The sequence below is a fragment of the Poromitra crassiceps genome (assembly GCF_964638095.1).
Source record: "Poromitra crassiceps genome assembly, chromosome: 1".
NCBI lineage: Eukaryota > Metazoa > Chordata > Actinopteri > Beryciformes > Melamphaidae > Poromitra > Poromitra crassiceps.
Genome location: NC_139623.1, coordinates 48881699 through 48909403, shown reverse-complemented (window position 1 = coordinate 48909403; position 27705 = coordinate 48881699). Strand labels below are relative to the sequence as shown.

Here is a 27705-nt window from a genome sequence, read left to right as displayed (position 1 = left end):
TCTCATGAGAATGGTTTGGCTTTTCAGGCTGAGCGCTCCGAAAATAGACTGGGTGCAGCGCACTTTGAAACGCGCAGCAGAAAGCCTATAATCGGACGCAGCTTCATCCCAGCTCACAACCGAAACCCCAGAAACGCAGACGAACGCGAGCCCCATCCAGACTCCCCCGACGAGCGGCCGCCATCTGAACGTGGATCCGTGAGGCAGCAGAGCCTGCCATAGCAGGCAGCAGAGACTCGCCTGACACACGCAGCAGCCAGCACAGCGAGCAGAGCCACCAGAGACACTCCCACGGAGGTAGGAGTTTGGAGTTGAGGGGGGTGTGGGTGCTGTTTATTGAAGGAAATTACTGTTCAGATGTTTCAGGTCAGAAAATATTAGTTTCAGAGTCAGTGATTTGCTTGAAATGCTTCATTTCACAAAAGGCTCAATATCTCAGCTTCTAGATGGAAACGCCTGTTTTTGCTGTTTTTGACCTATCTTCTCCGGCTGATAACTAAAGAACGGAAAATGATATCAATAAACTTTTTTTTGCTGCTGATACAATAGAGTCTCATCGTTTTTTGTGCGTGTTCGGTGTTTACATAGTAATATCACACAATATTCTGTGGGCCTCGAGAAATCACTGAAAACGCTCTGAAACTCTGGCACTGGGAGCGTCCATTCTCCAAAAGTGGCTGGCACTCAATGAGCTAATAAAGTCCAAACAACAAACGGTGTTGAGCAGATATGTCCGCGCCAAGACTTTCGCTTCCGTGCGCTGCGGTTTTTGTTTACAGTCCGACTGATGCGAGAACGGAGTCAGAGCTGATCGATTGTAGGTGTTTTAGGTCCAGACGGCATTTTGGCTAATAGTAATAATAATATATAGCTGCATATGAGGCGTTTACTGTAAACAATGACGGAGGCGGAAGTCTTGGAGCGGACATATCTGCACAACACCAGAAACCCTTCCATACAGGCACGATCGGCTGGTGTCTGCGGGTGGGAAGCCGGATTGAGGGTATGTGTCCTGGTCGCTGCACTAGCGCCTCCAGTGGTCGGTCGGGGCGCCTGGTCGGGGTGGAAGGGAACTGGTGGGAATAGCGTGATCTTCCCACGTGCTACGTCCTGCCCATGAAGCTGCCCGCTGTCAGGTGAAAAGAAGCGGCTGGCAACTGCGCATGTGTCGGAGGAAGCATGGTGCTAGTCTACGGCTCTCCCCAGGTCGGCAGAGGGTGGAGCAGCAACCGGGGCAGCAGGGCGTTGAATTGGCCAAGTACAATTGGGGAGAAAATGGGGGGGGGGGAATCAGGAGAAACAAACAAACACACACCCTGAAATATGGGCCGTCTGTCCCAGAGTCTTATTAGTCGTCAGACTGACTCTGAGACTCTGGGTGCCCAGATTGACATCAGCCTGGATCACGGCTCTCTCCGGATGTAGCCACCATGTTGTAAAGTGAGTGGGTCTGAACTGTAGCTTGATGCCTCTGAAATAGCTGCTGATCACTGCCTTCATATGGTACTCAGAGTTATGTTACCTAATGTCAAACTGCTCTCACTTTTGTAAAGTTAGATACTGTGAAAACGTTGTGCAACAACCCAGGTTTTATGAGTGAAAGCGAGAGCTCTCACTAATGCTTTAGCACGCATAGTGCACAGACTTGAATGCTCTTACCTTTTATTCCATAAAAGTGAACCTTTCGAACCACCCAGGTGACGTGACGGTGACGTGGAACACCGTAGCCGCACCTGAAGGCACCTGGCCGATCCCTGTCTGTGATTGGATGGAACCGTCAGCCATTTTGTAGCGGCCCACCAGACAGGGAACCCCACTCCAAGCATTCAACATTGAGCCAAGTATATACCCGGACAGCAAGGCTGGATAATGAGAGCTCTCGCTTTCACTCGTAAAACCTGGGTTGTTGCACAACCCTTACGTTTTACTTCGCTTCAGCTCTCACTCTCACTAATGCTACCTACAACCGTCCTTGCTGTAACGAAGCACCGCGGTGCGACCTTGCGACCTTCGGACGAAAAGGGGCCATCATGGCATAGCGCACGGGAACCCAGTAGGTTTAACGAGGCATCTAACTCGTGGAGGCTGATAAGACGTGTGAGCGAACGTCGTGCCTACCACGTCCAGGCTATAATACCTCACGAAGGTGTGGTGGGTTGACCATGATGCCGCAGCACACATGTCCTTGACACCGCGCAATATTGCCCAAGATGAAGCAACACCCCACGTAGAGTGAGCTTTAATGCCCTCCGGGGGAATCTCCCCAACGGCAGAGTAGGCCAGAGTAATGGCCTCAACTATCCAATGCGACAAGCGCTCCTTGGACAGAGGCTTACCTAAAGCCTGAGCTCCATGGCATACCAAGAGCTGGTTAGAAGTGCGCAATGTGCGCGTCTTATTCACATAGGCTAGAAGCGCCCGTACGGGGCAAAGCGCCTGGAGTCTCCTCTCCTCCATCGGATCCGAGGAAGGAGGGTTAAATGCTACCAGATCTATGGTCATAGACCTGAACCCGGCCCTAATGTTCTTGGGCTGGTAAGCGGGGTTGGGGCAAAGCGTGACCCTGCGCTCATCATCAGAGAACACCATGCATGACTGTTCAAGTCACTCAAGTCACCAACTCTCTTGCCGGAAGACAAAGCTACAGCAATGCCGTCTTCAGCAAAAGGTGTTTCAGACTGATTGTGTCAATCGGTTCGAAGGGAGGTCCCGAGAGACCCTCCAACACCGTAACCAAGTCCCATTTACGGAAGACGCTCCTCGTATGGGGGCGAAGCTTGCGGACGCCCTTCATAAAGCGATAAACCAAAGACAGGCTTCCCACTGTCTTGCCCTCAATCTCCATGTGGCAGGCAGAGATTGCGGCCACGTATACTTTGAGGGACTGTGGCGACTGGCCCGCTTCGTACAGGCCTTGGAGGAAGCAGAGAATGGACTGGACGCCACAATACACTGGATCCAGGTCCCTTTCCACACACCAGCGCACGAAGGACCGCTACTTGTGAGTATACTGTGCGCGAGTGGAGCTAGCTCTAGCGCTCTGTATGGTCTGTACCACGTTCATCGGTAGGCCCTGGGCTACCGATGAACTGGGCTACCGTTCAGGAACTTGTGTGGGGAAGGGTGGAGAATCTCCCCGCCTGCCTGCTACTAGTCTCGCTAGCCAGCCTTTCTTCCCTTCCCTCAGAGAGTCTGGCGTCGTGGAAACAGGCAACAGGGATCAGCCCGCCCCTGCTCTAAAGCTGCTCTCCCATTCGAGCGGCTGTTTCGGGGGCAGCAGGATATCCACTCCCCCGCTTGCAAGCTCTGTCACATGCTCTGTCATTGGCTCCGACCATGTCAATCAGCTCCCATGTGTGTCGCTGTAAGGCTCCCGGCCGCCGAATGTGAAAACAACGACGCTAACTAGCTAGCGTAGAAAGCTAACGGCAGAAACCTACATGCTAACTCGTTGCTACGCGCTGAAAATGGCAAGTTTTGAAGAAAATTTGGATTGTGCAATAAAGAAGGCCTGCTCGGCACAAGTTCCACCCCGAAACTATTTTCCAATGGCACTAACACTAAGCACCGCCCAAGACGAGGATGATTGGTTTACCCAAACAGAGCATTTTTTTCGCAATCCCACAATGGAAACCTGCAGCACCAGACTCTCTGAGGGAAGGGAAGAGAGGCTGGCTAGCGAGACTAGTCTGCGACTGGCAATAGCCACGGAGCCTCCTGCACCAGAGCAATCACGTCCGCAAACCAGATCTACGACGGCCAATGTGGGGCTACCAGAATGAGCTGCAGGCCCTGCTGCCTCACCCTGGCCAGCACCTGTGGGATCAGGGGGATTGGGGGGAATGCGTAGAGGGCCTCCCTCAGCCAGACGTGCTCCAGCGCGTCGTGGCCCAACGGTGGGTCGTCCCCGAGGATAGAGAACCACTGGGGGCAATGGTGTGCGAGCCGCGATGCGAAGAGATCGACGCCGGCTCGACCGAACTTGGCCCAAATTTGTTCCACCACCTGTGGGTGGAGAACCCATTCCGAGTTGTGCAGGTTGCCCCGTGACAACAAGTCTGCGCCCAGGTTGAGGTGGCCCCGAATGTGGACCGCTGACAGGGATAGCAGGTGAACACGAGCCCACTCGTGGATGTCTGTCGCTAGTCCGTTCAAGGCCTGCGACCAGACACCGCCCTGGCGATTGATATACGCCACAGTGGCAGTGTTGTCCGAGCGTATCAGTATATGGTGACCCAATATCTGATGCTGGAAATGGTGGAGGGCTAGGCGAACCGCCTCCAACTCTAACACGTTTATGTGGCGAAGCTCGTGGGCTTGCCACTGCCCATTGTCTGGTCTTCGAACACTGCACCCCAACCCCATAGGGAGGCGTCTGTTCGAATGACACGCCTGAGCGGGACCGGTCCCATGCATGCCGTGCCCCCTCTGAGAGCCAATGGCGGTCCGTCCATATGGCCAAGGCTTGACAAGCGCGATCCGACAGCGTAAGATCGATGTTTCGCAGGGTCCAGGCGATGACTCAGGAACCACCTCTGGAAGGGCCGCATATGTGGCAAGCCCGAGGGGAATGGCGGCGGATGCCGCGGCCATAAGTCCCAGGATCACTGCGCACTGGTGGACAGAGATCACGTGAGTGCAATGCCAAAATCCGGGCCGTCCTCAAAAGGCGATTCAGTCTCTCTGTGGAGAGACAAGCCCGCATGGAAAGAAAGGCCAGCTCTAGTAGGGGGAATTAAGGGCAAAAAATGGCCAAATCGTTTCGCGGTGGATACAAGCACCAAATTTGGTACACACATTCTTTAGGGTGTATCTCACCATCTCAGAAGGGGTGCCCAAAAATTCCCAAAATCCAAAATGGCCACCAGAAATGACGCATGATTCCAAGAGGTGATATAATTCTGACATTTTGACTTAATGTGCTAATTATAGATTTTACATTTATAGTAAATAGACGAATAATAAAGGATTTGGCCAAAGCCACCAAAGAAACATGTGTTAAATATGTTTTAAACGCCTTTAAACACAAAAAATAGGCTTAAAATGTACTCCGAAAGAGATGACCTTCCACATTAATCCTTCTCTGAGTGATATATTGTTAATGCCCGATATACATCATTGTTTTTAAAAAAAATTAATAGGCCCTATGAATGATTATCTATAGATAATATATTGTGACAACTTCATATAACCATAGATCAAGCCCTCTAGTGGGTCACAGGCGAGACATGGCAGGTGACTAGGGTAAAAAAAATAACTAACAGCTATCACAATGAAACTTCTCCAGTTGATTACTTACATTAAGACTAAGATTTTTTGTATTACAAGTTTTCTGAAATGATGTTTAAATATGCAAATTAGGCAATATATGCGCTAATTTGCATTAATTTGCATACATTTCAGGGACATAAATGCGACTAAAGGTATACATGTGCTTTCATCAGGTGCTCTAGCCACAATGCCAGACTGTGACCATGAGGAGGCAGACACTAGAGTATGCATCCATCTGAAAGATGCTCTAGAAAAGGGTGCACAGTAGTGATGCGCGGGTCACCCAGAACCCGCCGGGTCCCGCGGGCTGGGCCGCCCCGCAGGCGGGCTGGGTTGGCAAATTATGAAAATATCGCGGGTGCGGGCGGGGCAGGCTCAGAACATGACAAAGCAACATTATTAAATAATTTAGAGCAGTGAAACACACAGAGTAATTAACCTTAAAGGAGGACTTACCCCCTAGATATGTATTAGAACAGTGATTTGAAAATACCTATGGAAAAAAACAAGAAATGACATATACTCTTGTCTATACTGACTCTTTGGCTGTGTTCAAGTCAAAGATTTTTTTTCGGAAATCGACGCCATTACAGTTTGCCTACTGCCTCAAAAATAATTTATTTGAGAGGGGCAATATCTTTATAAATATCAACAACTAGCCAACGCTGGTGGCCTGTTTGCAAAGAGCTTTGCTCAAAATGGTTTTAAGTTATATCAATTTGGTAATTCAGTGGCGAACTAGAAATTTAATTATTTTTCTGCATGTATCTCTATGGAAACTACTCAAACTACGTTACGAGAGCAAAGTGACATGGGCTCGTTAACAGCAGCACACCCACAATAGGACAAACCTCTCGCTCTGGGGTAACACAATGCAAGATTTCGCCACGTAATTCCCTCGTCTAACTAGAGATAAATATCAGACTGCTCTCTCTCTGCTCTCAGAGCACAGAGAGCTCTGCTCTGCTGCACGCGCCCGCGGAGCTTGGAGCTAGTGCATGAGGTTTACAGTACGACTCTCTCCCGCCTGCCTGGCTGGAGACAGCTGCTTCCAACTCGGACTGATAATATATACATCATCATTCGAGCTTATCCAGGTAAGATATTAATAAAGTAGTGACACATTCAGCTGGAAACTAACTATAATTAAGACATGTGCCAACTTTGACGACGTTTGTTTCAGTATTTTAAGAGCAAACTTCAATAGGAATAGGCTTGGAGTTCTGAGGAGCCGAAAGGGTACAGGGGGGGTAGGGGAGTAATTATAATAATAATAATAATAATAATAATATAATATATAAGTAATAATCTTGAAATCCCATAGTCTTTGGGAACACTGTGACGTCAGTGTGTTCCTAATCTCCCATTCATTTGAGAAAAAAAAAGAAAGCAGTGTTCGACCTTTAGAGGGCGCTTATGCCAGTTATGCTGCTGAAAAATGATACAAATGGTAAAATGGCAACAGTTTGGTGTCAAATGTGGAAATTCTGACCAGAATTCTTCACACATCACCCCCAAAGTCATATATATTGGTTAAAAGCTGAAAAAAAGTGTTTTGGAGGTAAGTTCTCCTTTAAAGACGTGAACTCTCTCTCACACGTAGGTACACACAATCAGACAGACTCCTGCTGCACTCTCTATAGCCTACATGGAGTAAAGAAACGCTTCAATGAGGTAGCCTATGTGCTCTCAAAACAAACATTTTGGAAGGATTATTCGCTGTAATTATTATTTGAAGTGTCCATAAAACTAATGCCACCGCAGATTTTCTGTTGTGAACTCGACTGTGATCTATTTGTCAAATTTACTGCAACGTGAGTAGGCTGTGAAGAATTGAGAGCGCATGAGGTAATTAAAAGAAATCAGACAGCGAGTCTGGCCGTATCTGCAAGCCGTGTGCGCACCTGCTGCACTACTACGTTTAGCCTACTACTGCAACATGGCCAATTGAGAGCGCATGAGGTAATTAAAAGAAATGGGGAAGAATAAGAGCTGTTTCTGTAGCCTGCCTAGTGCCTATACCTCTACCTGCTACCTCCATTTGAAACACTGCGGTCACGCCATCCGCACTTTGGGGAAGCGTAGTCGCGCTATCTGAAGACCATGGATTAATTGAAGTAAGACCGACATGAAAGCAGCCGCGGAACTCATCCAGAGCAGCATAGTAGGCTACAACTGTTGTCGCACAGGCAGCATGTGAGTGTCTGTGTGTGTGTGAGAGAGAGAGGGGGGAGAGACAGTTATTAGTTACTTTTCACACCTTGGAAGCTCTGCTGTGCTCCTCCTGAGTCCGGAGACATATTACATTAAATTGGCCGTTGCGGGCTGCTGGGTTGGGCTGGGTTCGGAATTTTCAGATATTTTAATGGGCCGGGCGGGGCGGGCTGGCTCCAATGACGGGTTGGGTTGGGGCGGGCCTTAAAAAACCCTGACCCGCGCATCACTAGTGCACAGACAATCGTAATTCGAACTGTGGATACGGATATCATAGTGATTCTCGTGGGTCTGTTTGGACAGCTAATTGAAGAGTACCCAAATATAGGCCTCTGGGTTGCTTTTGGTATGGGGAAAAACTTCCAGGAAATATGCATCAACACAATTTTCAACAAGCTGGGGAGGAAAATTAGTTTGGCTCTACCGGGATTCCACTCATTCACAGGTGATACAACTTCGCAGTTCCAGGGAAAAGGCAAAAAGACAGCCTGGGCTGCTGCATGGAAATCATTTCCAGAAGTGACAAATGCCTTCACTGCTATGATGGTTAATCCTTTTGAAGCACTTAGCCAGGAATCAAACAGTTTTGCAGTGCTAGAAAGATACACCTGTGTTCTGTATGACAAGACAACTGACATTGAAAATGTCAATGAGCTAAGGAAAAATGTCTCTCAATGGAAAACATTCCTCCCACACAGGCTGCGCTGCTACAACATTCAAATTGAGCAGTTTACCAATCTGGCATTTGGTCCAGAAGCCTGAAAGCTATGCAATGTCTACCATCTCCTGAAAGACATGGATGGATTAAAGTTGCTGATTCTTGGACACCTTTATGGACACTCTTGACAGAGGCTGCCAAAGTTTGTAGAGAACTCCTCAAGTGTGGCTGCAAAGGTGAGCCTCTCTGTTCGAGAAAGTGTAGATGCCGGGATGCTGGGTTACCTTGCACAGCATTATGCCAATGTGCTGGTAATTGCGAAATGGCTCACACCTGAATAGTTACCAAACACTAATCACAAAAAACAGTAATAATCAAGAAGAAAATAAATAAGAAGACAGAGTGCAAAACAAAAAAGAAAATGCAGAGGGTAAAATAAGAATATGCAGAGTAAGATAAGATGCAGAGTAAAATAAATAAGAATATGGATAGAGTTAGTAAAATAAAGAACATTCAAAGAATAAAGTATATAAAAAAGAATGCAGGAAGTAAAAATAAGATGATGTAGACTAGAGTGTAGGCTAAATGTCAACTGAAGGCAGACTGCAAAATAAGCCAGGAATGCAGACAGCAGTTTTCAACTGTTTAAAAAGCCATTAAAATTTTCTTCAACATGGCCCCTTCCTAAAAAGTTGAATAAACAAGCAAACAAAGAAAAAAATAAAAAAATAACGCCTTCTATGATATAACAAGGAGCACTCAATGTACGTACCAAATAATACGCTTTATGACGTCCCTTTTACAGTATGTCATCTTTTGTGTCAACTGCGGCCATTTAGAATTTAGCCAAAAACTCACTTCCTGTTTAAAACTTTTTGGCCACCCCTTGTAGGATGTGTTAAGATCACCCACAAGACATTTGTATAACATTTTATGCCTTTATGAGATTCTTTAGGCTTTTTGAGTCAATCGCCAACACTGTAGGCGGACCATTGTCAATTGTGTCAATAATTCACTTCCTGTATAAGATTTGTTTGGGCACCCCTTCTAGGCTATCTCAAGATGACCCAAGGGACATGTGTTCCAAATTCTATGCTTTTTGGAGATTATTTTGGTGTCTTTTGAGTCAACGGTCAACAGTTTAGGTGGCCATTTTGAATTTTGTCAATAACTCACTTCCTGTTTAAGATTTTTTTGGGCACCCCTTCTATGATGTTTTAGGATAATCCAAGGGACATATGTGCCAAATTTATGCCTTTATGAGATTCTTTAGCCTTTTTGAGTCAATCGCCAACACTGTAGGTGGCCATTTTCAATTTTGCCAATAATTCACTTCCTGTTTAATATTTTTTGGGCACCCCTTCTAGGATGTCTTAGGATGACCCAAAGGACATGTGTTCCAAATTTTATGCTTTTTGGAGATTCTTTTGGTGTCTTTTGAGTCAACGGTCAACAGTTTAGGTGGCCATTTTGAATTTTGTACATAACTCACTTCCTGTTTAAGATTTTTTTGGGCACCCCTTCTAGGATGTTTTAGGATGACCTAAGGGACATATGTGCCAAATTTCATGCTTGTATCCACCGCGTAACGATTTTTCCCTTAATTCCCCCTACTACTCCAGACCCAACAAGATTGTGACCTGTTTCGGGACGAGGGAGCTCTTGCGCCAGTTTATGAGAAACCCCAAGGCCTGGAGGTGTGATGTGACCTGGGGCCTGGTCGTGGATGCTGACCTGTTGCGGTGTCGGCCGAAACTGTGATTCGGCTGCTGGTTAGGTTGCATACGAACCACGCGGGGCTCCCAAGATGCCCCAGGAGGGGTGGCGTTACTGCCTGGCCCACCTGGTCTGCTCACACCTGCATTGGCAGCTGACCCGCGTTCGATGTCCGACCAGCAGGCGAAAGCCTGGATGGGGGCCCTGGTCGTGAGGGGGGCACCCCAGGACCGATGGACCGCGCGTCGCACGTCCTCGCAGCAAGGTAAACTGCGTCGTTGGCCGTGTCCGACGGGACGGAAGTGGCGCGCGCTGAAAAGCGACTTCTCGGGGGCCGGAGGTGCGGACCATTCAATGCCGAGCTCGGCGACGGCCCTGGATAATACTTCCCTGAACTCCTTTTGGTATGACACGGCCAAGATGTTGTCAGGGGGAGGAACCCCCGAGGGGTGAGTCCCCGACCGATCTGGGCCTCCCATTAGAGAGTCCGTGTCATCATGCGGATGGACGTCGAGGACGTCGTCCTCATGGTAGACAGACCCAGACCCCCTGGAGATGCCCTCCATCGACTCACCCCATAGTTGGGAGTGAAACTCAACCAAACTACGAGCCTCCTCCGACCTAGTGAAGGGAGGGGGGGCAGAATGGTGGGACCCGTGCTGAGAACTCTCCCGAGAATCCTACTGGGGACCCTGCTGGGAGCCCTGTTGGCCGAGAGGCAGCAGGACGTCAGAGTCAGAGGTAGGCGGATCACTAGATGCTGCCTGGTGCGGCACGGCCTCGCCCTGTAAGGCGGTAGCGTTTCTGGGCTGCTCGGGTCTGAAGAGAGAGGCCCTATATAGCCGTGCCTGCGGGGTCATCAAGGCGCATGGGGAACAGAAATCCGGGTCCCCCAGGCAGCGTCAGCGTGAGCGCGGCCCAAGCAAGTCACACACAGTGTGTGTATCATTACATTAGGGGACAGCCAAGCGTCGCAGCGAGGGCAGCGCACCTCTGCACCGAGCTTCGATGCCATGGCCAAGAAGAAGCTTGCGATTGACTGGCAGCCGAGCTAAGAAGCGAGCGTGTGGCCGAGAAAAGCGCACGTGCCGCTAATAAGCGAACAAGTCGCAGCTTCATAAGCTATCTCGGTAGCAAGCAACTGAGAGACTAACGGCTAACAGCATGTAATTCGGTCAATCTCAAGGCAAGCTAAAGTGCTAATGTAACACAGAGGTAGCAACGAAGCACTAAGCTACGGAACACGTAAGCCTAAGCATGAAGCTGTCAGAACAGCTAACTGTGCTAAGGAGAGGAGTCTCCGGGACTCACGTGAGGATAGCTTAGCAGACCAACACGTTAACGCTATCTAACGTAGAATACAATTAGACGGCCTCTTTTTAAAGACCGGTCTAACACGTGTAAAATACTACTTAGCTGTCGCCGCCAAAGTTCGTCGTCCGGGCGAAGGAAGCTGTCAGGCAGGAGAAACTCGAGAGCCGAGGACTCCCAGTCCGCTACTCCGTGACACGGGGGACAGTTTAGACGAATGGTGGTTAGGCGAGGAAGGTAATTAGCAAGGTTGAGAGCAAAATAATATATGTCTGGCTCATTGACAGTAAATATATGGACCACCTTAGCTATATGTTTTTGACACGGCAAAATTAAGCTCATTTCCCGATATTGTTTGATTTCATTTGATTGGATGAATGGATTTTCCTGTTGCATTGTGGGAAATCTGTTCAAACCTGGAGCCGGGAAAACAGGAAAGGGCGTGAGCGTGGACAGGACTCGGGGGAGGGTTTCCTCCGCCACGGCATCCATCTTGTTCATGTTATTTTCCCTGCTAGCCGTTAGCTTGGCTAACAAATGTTGCTAACGTTAGTTGCTATTGCTAGCCTTGCTCCATTGCTCTCACAGTGAATACAGTAGCCCGAAGAAAAAACAGAGTATTATTTCCTCCAGACCTCGTGCGGCGTCACCAGCCTGCCGCTTGCATCTTCCACAAAATCGAGGTAATCTTATTTTCTAACGTAACGCTAATTGCATAGCATGACATTAACGCTAGCTACATGTCCATTTGTCATTACAGGAGGACGTTAGACTAGAGTAGCATAAGTTAACGTTATACAACGTTAAACAGTATTGCATGCTGCACAGATTCGGACGTAGACAGAAAACAAACGCAGTTCTGTTTACCTAGGTTACCTCTTTGAGATGGTGCCGCGTCTATGTGCCGACAGGCCGCAGTGCCGACAGGTCGCAATGCCGATAGCCCACAAGCAGAACCAGCTGAGCGAGGCGGCGTGCAGCGTGTCGGTGGAGCTAACCTCTCCCAGCCCCCACGCCAAACCTAACCTCCCCCCATGCCTAAACCTAACCTCCCCCAGACCCTAACCCAAAACCTAACCTCTCCCAGCCCCCACGCCAAACCTAACCTCCCCCCACGCCATGCCTAAACCTAACCTCCCCCAGACCCTAACCCAAAACCTAATCTCTCCCACCCCCACGCCTAAACCTAAGGTCGGCATTGCGGGTGGTCGGCATAGCGGGTGGTCGGCATAGCGGGTGGACCCCTTTGAGATGAGGCAGACTCAAAGCATACTCATATGATCTACCAGCTATAGCGTTATATATCTAGCTAACGTTAGATGAGGGGGAACAAGGGGGTTCAACTCCTCTGGATAGTTTATCCACCTCTGCATTTACAGTATTTACCAATCGCACGTAGTGTTGGGTAAGCAAACGTTAACGTTATACAGTGATTAACAGTGTCTAATTCGTTTCTTCCAGGGGTAGCCGCCGTCCAGTACCAGATGGGACACACACAACAGAGGATCATGATTTGTGAAGCTCAAAGCTATAATATTCTGTTCTCCTGAGATCAACGCTAAACTACACAACAGAGGATCATGATTTGTGAAGCTCAAAGCTGTAATATTCTGTTCTCCTGAGATCAACGCTAAACTACACAACAGAGGATCATGATTTGTGAAGATCAAAGCTATAATATTCTGTTCTCCTGAGATTAACGCTAAACTACACAACAGAGGATCATGATTTGTGAAGATCAAAGCTATAATATTCTGTTCTCCTGAGATTAACGCTAAACTACACAACAGAGGATCATGATTTGTGAAGATCAAAGCTATAATATTCTGTTCTCCTGAGATTAACGCTAAACTACACAACAGAGGATCATGATTTGTGAAGATCAAAGCTATAATATTCTGTTCTCCTGAGATTAACGCTAAACTACACAACAGAGGATCATGATTTGTGAAGATCAAAGCTATAATATTCTGTTCTCCTGAGATTAACGCTAAACTACACAACAGAGGATCATGATTTGTGAAGATCAAAGCTATAATATTCTGTTCTCCTGAGATTAACGCTAAACTACACGTTACTGCTGATCAGTTGTTTCAACATTGCAATAACACACAAGCCAAATGCTGACATGAGAGATTTGCTTTGAACAATTGTAGCTAGTATCTGCCAGTGACCGGAGAATATTGTTATATTTGCTTGTTTTAATGCTTTTGTCAATAAACATTGTCAACAAAGATAGCCTTGTTGTATATTATCATGTATAAGATTGTTGATGTCGAGTGAACACAAACTATGAACCGAAGATTGGACCAGAGGACAGGACGACGGAGAAACTTAACCGACCAGCAGTCTGAGTCTACTTCAATCAACGAATGCTTTATATTTATTGAAATGAAATATGGTGATATCTGGTGGTCTGAAATTACTCTCTCTAGCTAGGCTAACTGGCTCATATTATGTCATATTATTGTTAACGTCTGAATCAGCGTTTCATAACTTTATAATAGCCTTACGTTTATAGCCTGGATGACGTTAGCTAATGCTACCCATCCTTCCATTGGTGTTACACGTTATATTTTTAACTGAGCTTTGCGGAATTACCTCAACACAATTGTGTATCAGCTTTAAATGTCCAATACAGCATTAAACAAACGACCAGCAGCATTCAAATGTGCAAAAACGTTATATTTATTGAAATGTGATAATGTCACAAGTCACATTACATAACGATATAGCGTTAGGTGTTCTTTTGATCAACAGACCTTTACTTTTAATCTCTGGCTAAGTTGCTAGCTAGTTAGCCGCAGATCAGCTCTGAAGCCCCAATTTGTATGGTCGCTGCCCGTCCACTAAAACCCGATTTCGATATAGCGTTTAGGTGTTCTTTTGATCAACAGACCTCATAACGGGGATCTATACTGTTACGTGTGTCTACTAAAATCATTAAAAGATAATAAAGGTAACGCTGTTATTGGTATTTTACTTTTAATCTCTGGCTACGTTGCTAGCTAGCTAGCTAGCCTGCCTTGGCAACTGGTTGGGATCATCTGGTTTCCTGTGGCTGGTGTCAATCAAGGAAAATCCCGCCCCCAAAGTTACAATTTTTATCGGCTCTTTTACTCGAAATGGGACCAGAATTTAGAAAACGGAGCCCAGGAGAGCATGAAAAAGACTTGAAATTGTTTATTCAGACCATAAGCTCATTCGGAAAATGTTTATTTAAGACACAGAACGAGAGAGAAGTCGGCTCATTTTTACATTGGAGCCAATGTACGTGTCGTCACTTCCGGACCTGACGTGCGCCCCCCTGCGGACTTTCGAATTGATGGAATTTCAGGACTGGCCTCATACATTCCCTAATTCTGTTGCCCACTGGTCTGGCTTCAATGTTGAATGCGGCAGAAGTGGGGTTCCCTGTCTGGCGGGCCGCTACAAAATGGCTGACGGTCGCGTCCAATCACAGACGGGGATCGGCCAGGTGCCTTCAGGTGCGGCTACGGTGTTCCACGTCACCGTCACATCACCTGGGTGGTTCGAAAGGTTCACTTTTATGGAATTAAAGGTAAGAGCATTCAAGTCTGTGCACTATGCGTGCTAAAGCATTAGTGAGAGCTCGAGCTGAAGCGAAGTAAAACATTAATTCTGCTGATTACATTAAAAAGACTGTGGTTTAGATCTTTATAAAGCTGTTTCTTCATGTCTACATATGACCTATGGAAGATTTAGGGTTGGATATTTTATTAGTTATGATTATCTGATCACAATTCATTTAAAGATTATTTGTATTGTATTTGTGCTATATTGGATAGTGTAGAGACAGAATAACATGCAGCATTAGGTTACAAGTTTTGACCGGGATATAAAATGTTGTGAATGCTACTGTATTATTGAATGATATGATTTATGTAGCATGTGTGAATGAGATTACCATGCAGGTGAATGATCTCCTCGAGGTTGGTGAAGATGTGTTTGATGTCTTCTGGAGGGAGGATAGCATCTCTGTTCAGCCTCTGGTAGAAAACACAGTCCAACACCTTCAGCATCCGCAGGTGGGCACGCTCAGTGTAAAGCAGCTCTAAGTTCGATGGAACACACACACACACAATTGATTTGACCTGGTCAATATAGAACGATGTCTTTAACTTCCTAGTGGAAAACTCCTGCGTCCTGAGGCATGCAGCCAATGGGGAGAGGAACTGAGATAGAGAAAATTGTTAAGTCTAAAAAATGCACATTTGATGCTTTCATGTCTCATTAATAACAACATTTTCACTAACATTAGTTTGGAGACCTAATTTACCTGTTCGGACACAGACTACATGTAAAGAAAATGACAGCTTGAGTTTCCCTAAAATAGCAGTTATTCTGACCGGCGGAGAGATGTCACTGTTGAGCAGACTTGGGTTATCATGCCAACAGATTCGGATACATAAAATAAGCACAGCAGAAACATCAGATGACCTATCTGATGTTTCTGCTGTGCTTATTTTAAGACCACCATGTTTAAATACAGTATATATATCTTTAATTAAACATTTCAGTTACTGAAAATGACAACAGAAATACAAAAATAAACAAGTTTGCCGATATCTTCGCAATTCAAATCAATGACCAGTTGTCTACCCGGAAGTGATTGTTGTTGTTAGTGCGATTAGTGTGATTCAGTCTATTGTAAATCACAATCCAAAACAATTCAGATTCGGAAATCCTTACAATATATGATTACAAACATGGTTTAAGAAAGAATCCAAAGTAATGATCCAAACTTCACTTGTAACTTGATGCCATATCTAACTAATGTTGGTGACTCACCGTTGATGACTTCCTGCCGCTTGATTTCCTGTGGCGTCAGGCTTGCCAGGACCCCTCGGCTGACCAGACGCTGCCAGTTCAGAGGGTCTTCTTCACGTTCCACCTCTGCTCCCTGGTCATCTTCATTGTTGACGTCAGCTGGACTCACCACACTTTGCCCATCCAGCCTACTGCCCAGAGACAGGAAGTCATTACAACCACAGGGAAGAGGCAGGAAGAAGTGAGAATTTAGCCTGGACAACTGGGCTCCCACTTCTACTTTTGTTAGGACCGTAATGTTCCCTTATCTCTATTATGATTATGATGACGAAAAATGTATTGTCCACAAGTAGAAATTCGTCTTTGGTTTCACCACAGACATGTCTCAAAAGCATAAAACACAACAAAACACATGAAACAATGCAATTATGACAAAAAACCTGACTAGACATCCACACATCCACAAAACAGTCAACACAAATTCATCCACACCGATGCACAAAAGTAGGCTACACCTAACAATGCAGGTCACAATTACAAATCATAGGTCTACGACCTGTCCAATTCAAAAACAATTAAAAAAAACATTCAGGAGAAGACCTGCTGCACAAAAAACCTCAGCAAAGTAAGAAATTAAAACACCACCCTACTGTATGCAGTATCTACCGCATACCGCTAGTTTTATTTATTGCCATGACACCATGACAGCATCTGGGACAAAAAACTTCTGTTTCGGATGTTTCTCTTTGCCATCGGTAGTCTGTAACGCTTCCCTGAGGGTCAAAGTTCAAATTCACTGAACAGTGGATGAGAGGGGTCCTTAATGATCCTCTCAGCTTTACTTCTAATTATTTCATATACAGACTACTTAGCTGCTTCTGTGGCTTCCCTAGGATCTTACAGGCCATATTCACTATTCTCTGCAGCTCTGCATTCAAACCCTGGCAATCAAATCTTTATTATTATTATTATTATTATTATTAATAATAATAATAATAATATTAATAATAATGATGAACGGGTCCATACCTGCCGGTCTCCTGATCGTCCTCCTGTAACTGGTCCAGGGTGGAGGGACTGAAGTCAAACTGGGTGCTGGTCAGGGTGGTGACGGCGTCCTGGTGCTCCTCAGCCAGTCTGGACTGGAGCGTGGCTGGAGTGAAACCTGTGGAGGAACGAAGAGCAGAGTAAAATAAGGAGGAAATAAAGAACTGTAAAAATATGACAAATCCGAAAAATCATTACAATGTTCCTAAACTGATAATAGAGAGTTAATAGTAACCCTTATTGTACTTTTTTAATCTCCTATGATATCACTATAATATTTCGATAGAGGCTTAAAGTGTGTATGTGAGTGACACTCAATAGTGAGTTTATAGTGACTTTTTTGATGGTATTCTTTAGGATTACTTTAGTACTTCTTTAAATCGGAACAGATACAAAGTATGTGTTCAAAAGTGTTCAAAGGTGTGTCTGTTCAAAAGTGTGTCTGTTGTGGGGAGTGTGTGTGTGTCTGTGTGTGGGTTACTGGAGTCAGAGTCTTGTCCACTGGTGTCAGAGGCGTGGCCACTGGGGGCGCTGTGTGGAGGGGAGGCGGCAGAGGGCAGGAAGTGGGCTGTGCTGGCGTCTGAGCTCTCGCTGGACTGGCTTCCCCGCACTCGACCGTAGTTAGATGAAGAAGAGTCGGGGTGCTCGGTTACACCGAAGGCCGGCTGAGAGAGCTGCTTCGGCGACCGCTGCTTGTTCAGCTCCATGGCCTTGCCGACTGCAAGCACACCCACACACACAGCAATACACCATCATATCTCATGATGGGGTTCATGGTTCCATACAACCGATGTGTTCAACAAAAACATCTGTTTATCTCGGGGCCACAAATCTTTCTAGCATTGGCAACAATTTAAATCTGTCAGTACAAATTGACAATATAAGTTGGATTCGGAGCTTTTGTGATGTCTCATTTGTCATTACCACAGCAGAATCGCATGGAGCTTATACTGTAATAATATCACAATTCATTTTTCTGCCCCACAATACGTATTGTCACATTTTTGTAATGCGTTGAATGCTGATATTGTTCTGCTACTGCCTTGGTCAGGGGCACTGACAGGAGTATAGGCCCTTTTCACGGTGGCCATTTTGTGTCAAAAAGGCAGGGTAGACACAGGTGCAAGCAAAACAGTAATGAGGATTTTCAACTTCTATGATTGGAAGTGAAAAGCCGCGAAAAGGGCCAATTAACACTAACGTACGTGTCTTTGATCACATCATCATTTGAGCACCCACACAGAAAAGACCTGGGATGGACCAGGGTTCGAACCCACAACCTTCAATCTGTGAGGCAACAGTGCTAACCACCGAGTCACCATGCCGTGCGCATAGATTTTCGCTATATGTAAACAATGATCTCTCAGCTATCTACTCACTTGAAGTGGAGTCCACTCTGCTGGGTCGTCGAGGCTGACCCAGGAGGTTTGGAAAGCGAGGCTTCTTCACCTTCTCTTCCCCCTCCTTCTCAGGCTTGATGCTCTTCTGCTTGTTCAAATGACACATTCCATTGACTTTCTTAGGATTAGAAATCATTAGAAGTCCAAATAATCATTCTCTTACATATAATCATCATCAGATGATATCATGCTCTCTCTAATGGGCTGCATGGACTGTATTTAATGCACTGATGTCCTATAGTGAGTGCCTTATGAACAAAATCAAGTAGGTGTTAAGGTGCGTTCACACCGACCTATTAAAGTTGGTCGCTGGCGTCGAGTTTACATACAAAGTCAATGCAAACGAGCGATTGAGCGTATATTCGCCTGGGAGAATAATCGCTGGGCGTCTGAGCGACAGAGACAGAGCGATAGGGAGAAAATACGCTCGTCGCTCAAGATGAAATATTCCAACTCGAGCGAAAATACGCTGGCATCAGTCGCTCGCTGTTCAATGCTGATTGGCTGCCGTGTGAGAGCGAGTCAAGGATCACTCTGGCTTGGAACAAACCGCTGGTTTATTGTGTGGCAACAAACCGCATTGACAGGCTGACAGCTGACATGAAGTGAAGTCTGTACTACCGGTATGCAGCTCGCATTAGGAGCACGCTGATAGGCTTAGCTTGTAAACAATGACGGTGGCTCGTAGTGGACAAACAGCATGACATTGCGTAACGTTATATCCCCCACATGTCCGTCATTTCGTGTGCCTGTTGATGAGTGATTTAAACAGAGCGACAGAGCGATTCCAAAGGGTTGAATCAAGCGACAGAGCGAAAAATAAATATCTCTGTGTGAACACAGCTTTAAGGTGCCTTCACACCGACCTATTAAAGTTTTTCGCTGGCGTCGAGTTTACATACAAAGTCAATGCAAACGAGCGATTGAGCGTATATTCACCTGGGAGAAAAATCGCTGGGCGTCCGAGCGGCATAGACAAAGCGATAGGGCGAAAATTCGCTCATCGCTCGAGATGAAATATCCCAACTCGAGCGAAAATACGCTGGCATCAGTCGCTCGCCGCTCAACGCTGATTGGCTGCCGTGTGAGAGCGAGTCAAGGATCACACTGGCTTGGAACAAACCGCTGGTTTATTGTGTGGCAACAAACCACATTGACAGGCTGACAGCTGACATGAAGTGAAGTCTGTCCTACCGGTATGGAGCTCGCATTAGGAGCACGCTGATAGGCTTTAGTTTGTAAACAATGACGGTGGCTCGTAGTGGACAAATATCATGACATTGCGTAACGTTATATCCCCCACATGTCCGTCATTTCGTGTGCCTGTTGATGAGCGATTTAAACAGAGCGACAGAGTGATTCCAAAGGGTTGACTTGAGCGACAGAGCGAAAAATAAATATCTCGGTGTGAACGCACCTTTACAGAATATTTCACTTAGTAACAAAAAAAATCTTATTCAGGGCAGGCTTGTTGATAACACCATACCTTCAAGTTTATGAGTGAATGTATGAGAGTGAGGGAGTGAGTGAGTGAGTGAGTGAGTGTGTGTGTGTGTGTGTGTGTGTGTGTGTGTGTGTGTGTGTGTGTGTGTGTGTGTGTGCGCACGCGTGTGTGTCTAAAGGCGAGACCACACCTTGATCTTGGGCAGGAAGTTAATACGGGCTCGTTTGGGTTCGAGGCTGCGAGGCTCCTTCACTTTCACCCCGAGGTGCTTCATGTAGGTGAGGATCACATACTGCATTGTTGTGCTGCAACACATTATAATCCCATGATTTATGATGCAGAGATATCACGTGACAATAAACCTCCTCAACAATGTCAAACACTTGCAGGGTCTGGTGTGTAAAGGTCCTGACATACTGTCCATGTTCCACGTATATTGCGTAGCAACCCCGCGCAGCAGGCGAGCCTAGTATTATTATTAGTTAGTTATTTGTTATTATTATTAGTAGTAGTAGTAGTAGTACATAAAATTGCCAAAGTGGTGTCTGTCTGTCTTTCTGTCTGTGATTTTGGTCCCACATTAATAATAAGTAATAAGTAATGATGTCACTGATGATCTCACAATGTCTCACTCGAGCACTTGATGATGTCATCAGTGATGGTCATTCGAGCAATTGTGATGTCACTGATGATGTCTACTTTTCTTTCACTACTGATCACTCACTGATGTCATCAGTGATGCGAAGTTGAGCAATTGTGCGCTGAGTGATGTCACTCAAGCACTCCATGTTGTGATCAGTGATGGTCACTCAGCGAAGTTGGGCAATTGACCTTTTTCACAGCAGCCATTTTGTGTCTAAAAGGCAGGAAGTAACACGGGTGCAACCAATACCTTAACAAGGAAATGGAAAAATATAAATAAATAAATAAATAAATAAATAAATAAATAAATATATATATATATATATATATATATATATATATATATATATATATATATATATATATAAAATATATATTAATGTTTTGCTTGCACCTCTGTTATTTCCTGCCTTTTACACACAAAATGGCTGATGTGAAAAAGGCGTGCCAATAGAGCAGGCGAGGCCACACAGCAGCCGAGCTGCAGGGCGGAGCTTGGCCGCACAGCGGGTGAACCTAGGAATCAAGCGGGTGTAGCGTGCAAGATTTATAATATATGACTATTATATAACTGGGACTGTAAATTCATGTAAATTCCCTGCACATTTAATGCCTATTTAACTTAGCCTGTAAATTCCATGTACATTCAATGTAAACTCTTATTTAACTCCGACTGTAAATTCATGTAAATCCACTGCCTATTTAACGTCTATTTAACTCAGTCTGTAAATCTCATGTAAATCTTTATCTTTATCTTTATTGTTATTGTTTATTGAAGCAGGGACAGTACACAATAAATATATTGCACCAGAGATAGCTAAAAGCTAATTTGCATCTGTAGTCCCTGGGCACACAGAGTCCTGTGCGCACACAGTACATATCAAATACAGCAATTAAAGGAAAATCCTAATGTCTAAACAATCAAGATACATGACAAAAAATTATACTTACTATTAGCAAGATACAACATATACAATGCGCATAACAGTAAAAATAGAACACATAGAGGTAGATAGAAATCCACTAAAATCACACATTGGCAAATGGTAAAAAATAAATGACATAGCACAGAAAGAAACAGTATATGAGGCCACGCCAATGACTATAGGTGGCCGCAGGACTGACCCTCTCTCAGCCACTTCTTAATGGAGGATTTAAAACCTCTGAGGGTACTACAGCCCTTAATTACTGCTGGCAGAGTGTTCCACAGCATGCCCGCCTTGACCGTGAATGCAGATTGACTAAATTTAGTCAATCTAAAAGGCACACAACAGTCCCCTCTAGTGGAGGCTGTTGTTGTTCTCACACTGGTATTGCGATTTGTCACTAATTTGTTGAAAGGCGGGGGGGCAAGGCCGTGGAAGATCCTATACAACAAACAGACATTTGCCATCAACAGAAAATTCTCATGAGTTAGAAAGTTATATTTCTTGATGATGTCACAATGATGATAACTGTTGGGTTTTTTTTATCCAGGACCTTCAGTGCTTGCTTGAATAGAATAAAGAGTGGCTGCGTTGTTGTTTTATTGGCCTGGGACCAAGTAGTGGCACAGTAAGACAGATGTGATCAAATGAAAGAATGAAGATACAGTTTCGCCGCAATCCAACGTGAATTCATATTTATCATCCACAGAACACTTCACCACTCATGTACATATTGTATATATTTACTCGATTTGATTGCACTTGCAACTTTGTGATTGTCTTTAGTTATCTTCCTACTTCTTATCTCTGTATATTGATGTGACCGCTACGCTGCATACAGACACTAAGACAAATTCCTCGTATGTAACTTGCATACTGTGGTAATAAAAGGGATTCTGATTCTGATATGTATGACATTTATTTCAAAAAGTGCCATCTGATGAGGATCTAAGGACCAAAATGTTATATCAATAAAAGTTTATTGCAAGTACACAACAGTGTAAACAGGGAATCCTCCCTTTTCTTGCCTATGGATTTCTCCTCCTATGCAACCGCCCACAAGAGACTGAAGTTCTGCATTAGCCTCTAATGCCAAGATTTAAAAAGGGCTATAAAATAGATTTGTTAGTCTATTATTACTATGTAATAATATCATATCATATCATATAATAATTCATATAATTCATATAATATATTATATTATAGATTTATGCAAATGCTCTACCAAGGTGAAGTTACTGTAACTGGACTGCAGCTAAGTGATAATGCAAGTAATCCCTTCTCTTACCACTTGTCCTCTTCTGTGGGTGGTGACGTCAACCTGAGGCAGACAAAGAGGCAGGGTGAACACACACACACACACCTGAAACCTGTCTGTAATTGCCATTTTGTGTGTGTGTGTGTGTGTGTGTGTGTGTGTGTGTGTGTGTGTGTGTGCGCGTGCGTGCGTGCGTGCGTGTGTGTGTGTGTGTGTGTGTAGGTACTCACAGGATGTCCTCTATCTTGGAGATGATGTGTTCGGCACAGGAGCACTCCCTCTCCAAGGCCATCTGGTCGTTTCCTTTCTCTGAGTCTAGCTTACACAACTCCTCCTCTGCTAGTGTCAGACCCATACTGCGCTTCTGTCTGGACACGCACACACACGCACACATTATAATCCCATGATTTATAATGCAGAGATATCACATGACAATAAACCTCCAATCAACAATGTGAAACACTTGCAGGGTCACCTGAGGGCCCAGTTGCACAAAGCACCTTAGGTTAAGATTTCCCTTAGGGTCCGAGTTAAGGTGTCCATAAAATAGAATCGACAGCACAAAACACCCTTAAATCTTGTGCTTATGTTTTCCTTAAAATGTTTAACCTTATGGAGAAGATTGGAGGGTGTTCTGTGCAGTCAATTCTATTTTATGGACACCTTAACTCGGACCCTAAGGGAAATATTAACCTAAGGTGCTTTGTGCAACTGGGCCCGTAAAGGTCCTGACATACTGTCCATGTTCCCGGTCACGCAGATCACGCTCACTAATTGGGGGGTCCGTATCAGTCTGGGTTCCATGCATGCGCACGCCACCACTCTGTATTATTTTCATAGACTGCAACCTCACCATAGAACAACAGACCTACAACTACCGTGCATAAAGGACAATAGAGAATGCTTTTGGTATCCTGGCATCACGGTGGAGTGTGTTTGGTCATCCAATTGAGTGCAGCCAAGCGAACACTGCACATAGTGGAGGCTTGAGTGTGGGTGAATCTCCTCGCACAAGCTCTCTCCAAAACAAGCTCAATGTTGTTACCTGCTGGAGCATGCGCAGTCGGCGCACTTGCTATGCACGTTCACAGATTTTGGGCTGCAAGCACAAAACCTCGCGGACAGGATGACGACATTTACGTCACGCAGACCAAAGAGGACCCTCACACCTGGGAAGTATGAATTTTGCTTAAGTGTGTGTGTGTGTGTGTGTGTGTGTGTGTGTGTGTGTGTGTGTGTGTGTGTGTGTTACCTGAAGTCATCCAGGTTCCTGTGGAGGTCTGGTAGGAGTGTGTCCTGTAACGTTTGGCTGTACTGTTTACACACCTCCTCTGGGATCAACTCAGGCCTCCGCCGCTCTAAACACCACACACACACGAAAAATACAGACAACCAGACATTTTATTACAATTCTAACAGATTAAAGAAAGCAATTGTTTGTATCAATTAGAATTCAGAAATTACCTATAACGTTACATACATATTAATCTGAAATATAAGATTTTTATGCCAATAAATGTCAATTCATTGAAGAAATCTGCAAGAAAGGTGTCTTTCTACTCCTTACCCAATTCAGTCGCAATTGACTCTGGTACTAGTACTTTCAGATTCTGGAAAAAAGAAAGGGAAAGATGGTGGAGTCACATCAAGAAATGTACCAACAGATCAGGCACATTTGTAAAGAAAGCATTTTTATATTTTCCAAAGACAACATTTCAACTGCATTGCACCCTTAAATAAAATTGGACAAGTATGTAATTGTTACAGGTAACACTTTATAATAACTATATTAAGCATTAGTTAAGTATTAATAAATACTTAATTCATCATTTATAAAGCATTGTTCATACAGTAAACACAGTTACAAATGTTTTATTCCTGATTAATAAGCTAATTTATTATGTATTTACTACGGTAATTGTATTTAATCTAATTTATGAATGCTTTCTAAGGCATAGATAGTCCTCACTTTAGATTAGCTCACACAAAATACTTAACTAACAACTACTAACGACCGTAACTAACAATTACTAACTACCTTAATTACATGGGGCATGCCTATAGGGTTGGCCAGGGGTGGCCCTGGCCACACCCTGAAATCTGATTGGCCACCCCAGTTGCCACCCCAAAATCCTGAGGGGCACCAGTGTCAGCATTTTTCAAAGCCTTGGCTTGATTACAAAACTGAAAACTTTTTTTCAGTTTTGGACAACACATTTTGGACATTTTGAAGGGCAAAAAAAAGCAGGTTTGAACCCATAGTGGGCACGTATGCTGTTGAAAATGATAAAGAGAATAGAATATTATAGAATATTATAAATTTGGTCTCAAATGTGGAAATTTGGACCAGAATTCTTCACACACCACCCTAAAAGCCATATATATTGGTTAAAAGCCAAAAATAAGTGTTTTGCGGTTTAGTCCTGCTTTAATAGTGTATAGTTATTATAAAGTGTTACCGTTATTTATTAAAGCAAAAAGCTGCGTTTTAAATTGTAAAGTTTGTATTAAAAGGCCACAAAAGATAAATGCAAGAGAAAGCAAGAGATAGAGGGAGAGAGCGAGTAAGTGAGAGTAAAGGTGTCAGAAATGGAGAGAATGAGAGAGAGAGAAATGGAAGAAAATGACAGAGAAAAACAAAACAGGGAGAGAGAATAACTTACTGCTGTTCGATCCATGAAGAACGAATGGAAGTCGATGAATAGGCGTCGGCTTTCTTTGGAGTTGGTTTGCTTGTGCAAGTCGGCATAGAGGTAACACAGCTAGCACAGGGAATACAGAGAGGTAACACAGCTAGCACAGGGAATACAGAGAGGTAACACAGCTAGCACAGGGAATACAGAGAGGTAACACAGCTAGCACAGGGAATACAGAGAGGACTTAAAGGTGACTGTGCAGATCACTTTCTATCTTTATGTCCCCAAAAACATGATCATCCATTGCCTCATCAGAAGATCAGGCTTTCTTGAGATCAGTGAAGGCATTCCACAAGGCTCTATCCTTGGCCCACTCTTATTCACATTATACAGTCCCTCCAGGATTTCGCTGAGTTTTTTTGTGATTATTGCGATCATAAATGCTTGATTTTGCGGCTGCTTTTCTCAAAATTTGCGATGCAATTTGCGACATTTTATGTGATTTTCTGCAGTAAAATTGCGGGAACTGGCAAAAATTGCGGAGTTGCGGAAAAAATTGCGATTTAATTTTTTAATTTTTAATTAAATTTTTTATTTTCCTCCCTTCATCGTTTCTCTTCTCCTTTCTTCCTCATCCTCAATAATGCTATTATCACTTTGCCTTTTCTCATACTTAGTGCTTCATATTTTTCCTCTTATCCTTATTTCCTCTTCATGCCTTCCCTGTCCTCCTCATCCCTATTGTTCCTTGTTAAATATTCAAACTACTAGACCCTAAGCAAAATATGCCACCTGTGTGTGTGTGTGTGTGTGTGTGTGTGTGTGTGTGTGTGTGTGTGAGTGTGTGTGTGTGTGTGTGTGTGTGTGTGTGTTTGGGTCTCAAATGCCTCGCGCTAGCAAAGTGGCTGTCCAGTGATGATTTCCGTTTGTGTTCCTCCACGACAGTGTTGCACGGAGTGCAAAATAGTTTGCCTCCACTTTCATGCAAAACATTTGGTAATTGTTTTGCGGTTATTTTTTTTGTTGGCAAATGTGAGGGATTTGCACTCCTCATCGCAATGCGATGACGTGTTACGTTATGTCCCATACTCTCGTCACTTCCTATTGTTGTCCCTCGTTCCCACCGCAACCAGGCAAGATGACAGCGCACATATATCTCAAACCCAGGTAAAGATGCGGCATTTTACTAACTTTTTGCGGCAAAATCGCGGGAATTTAGAAAAATTGCAAGCCCCCGCAAATATCGCAGAGTTTGGTTGAATTTGCATTAATTATTGCGATCGCAAAATCGCAATTTCCTGGAGGGACTGATTATATACTGTACAGGTCATATTATTGCCTATACAACATTGTAATAGTCAAAGCTGATGCCTATGCTGAGGATACCATCTTGTTTATTCCAAATCCCTGGTCACCCTAAAATGCATGTCACCCCACCACCCTTCCCATGCAATATGTTTCCTCCATGAACCTACTGTGAGTTCCTATGCTTTCCCAGGTCAACTTACACCCAAGACCCTGAAAACTCAATAGTGTATTGTTGAGGATTCTTATTGTGGTCAACCTATACTAGAATACCAACTTAGATATGGATGTAACAGACTAATAGTATCGGCTGAGAGACACACATGGTACGTGTGGTGTACCTTAGAACGGTGATTCTCAAACTTTTTCATATTAAGGACCCCTAATTTAGTTCATGAGATTTTGTCTCTTGGACCTATATATGAAAATGTTTTCATTGTTAGATATGATTTCTGTCCAGAATACCATGAATATGTGGACAGTGAACATGACAGTAACAGTGCAACTACAATCTACAAACTACAATCAAAATAGTCATTCTTCCACATTCTCTAATTGTGTTCATTTCTTGTCAATGGAATCATTGTCAAATTGAACATGATCTGTATGATGGGAACACACTGGAACACCCTCAAGGACCTCTGGAGGCCTCCGGATCCCATGTTGAGAACCACTTACAATGTATTGCATGTGGTGTGTGTGTATGTGTGTGTGTTTGTGTGTGTGTGTTGTATGTGTGTGTGTGTGTGTGTGTGTGTGTGTGTGTGTGTGTGTGTGTGTGTGTGTGTGTGTGTGTGTGTGTGTGTGTGTGTGTGTGTGTGCGTGCGTGCGTGCGTGCGTGCGGTTGCATACATACCAGAGGTGCAGGGTCAAACTGCGAGACAACATGGTGAAGGAAGGCTGCCAGATGAGCTGGACGACATTTAAGCAATTCTATACTCTGGAAACAACTACAATGACCATTGATCTGAGAGAGAGAGAGGGAGAGAGAGAGAGAGAGGGGGGGGGGGGGGGTGCAGAGAGAGAGAGGCGGGGTGGGGGGACAGAGGCGTTATTTCGAAACCCACATAGGTTACGCCAAAACCA

The 27705-nt window shown here is 44.7% G+C and overlaps 1 protein-coding gene across 1 annotated transcript in view; it reads right to left on the bottom strand.

Moving 5' to 3' along the window:
• Positions 1-27705, bottom strand: part of arhgef12b (Rho guanine nucleotide exchange factor (GEF) 12b) — a 140413-nt gene that overhangs the window by 22970 nt on the left and 89738 nt on the right. The window contains exons 12-23 of the mRNA XM_083646927.1: positions 27476-27586; positions 25342-25440; positions 24246-24288; positions 23931-24036; positions 22909-23046; positions 22709-22741; positions 20043-20157; positions 18388-18493; positions 17490-17726; positions 16991-17126; positions 15983-16152; positions 15099-15245 (exon numbers count right to left, since the gene is read on the bottom strand). Of these exons, the coding sequence (XP_083503053.1) occupies positions 15099-15245; positions 15983-16152; positions 16991-17126; positions 17490-17726; positions 18388-18493; positions 20043-20157; positions 22709-22741; positions 22909-23046; positions 23931-24036; positions 24246-24288; positions 25342-25440; positions 27476-27586 (1441 nt within the window). The remainder of the gene's footprint in view (positions 1-15098; positions 15246-15982; positions 16153-16990; positions 17127-17489; positions 17727-18387; positions 18494-20042; positions 20158-22708; positions 22742-22908; positions 23047-23930; positions 24037-24245; positions 24289-25341; positions 25441-27475; positions 27587-27705) is intronic.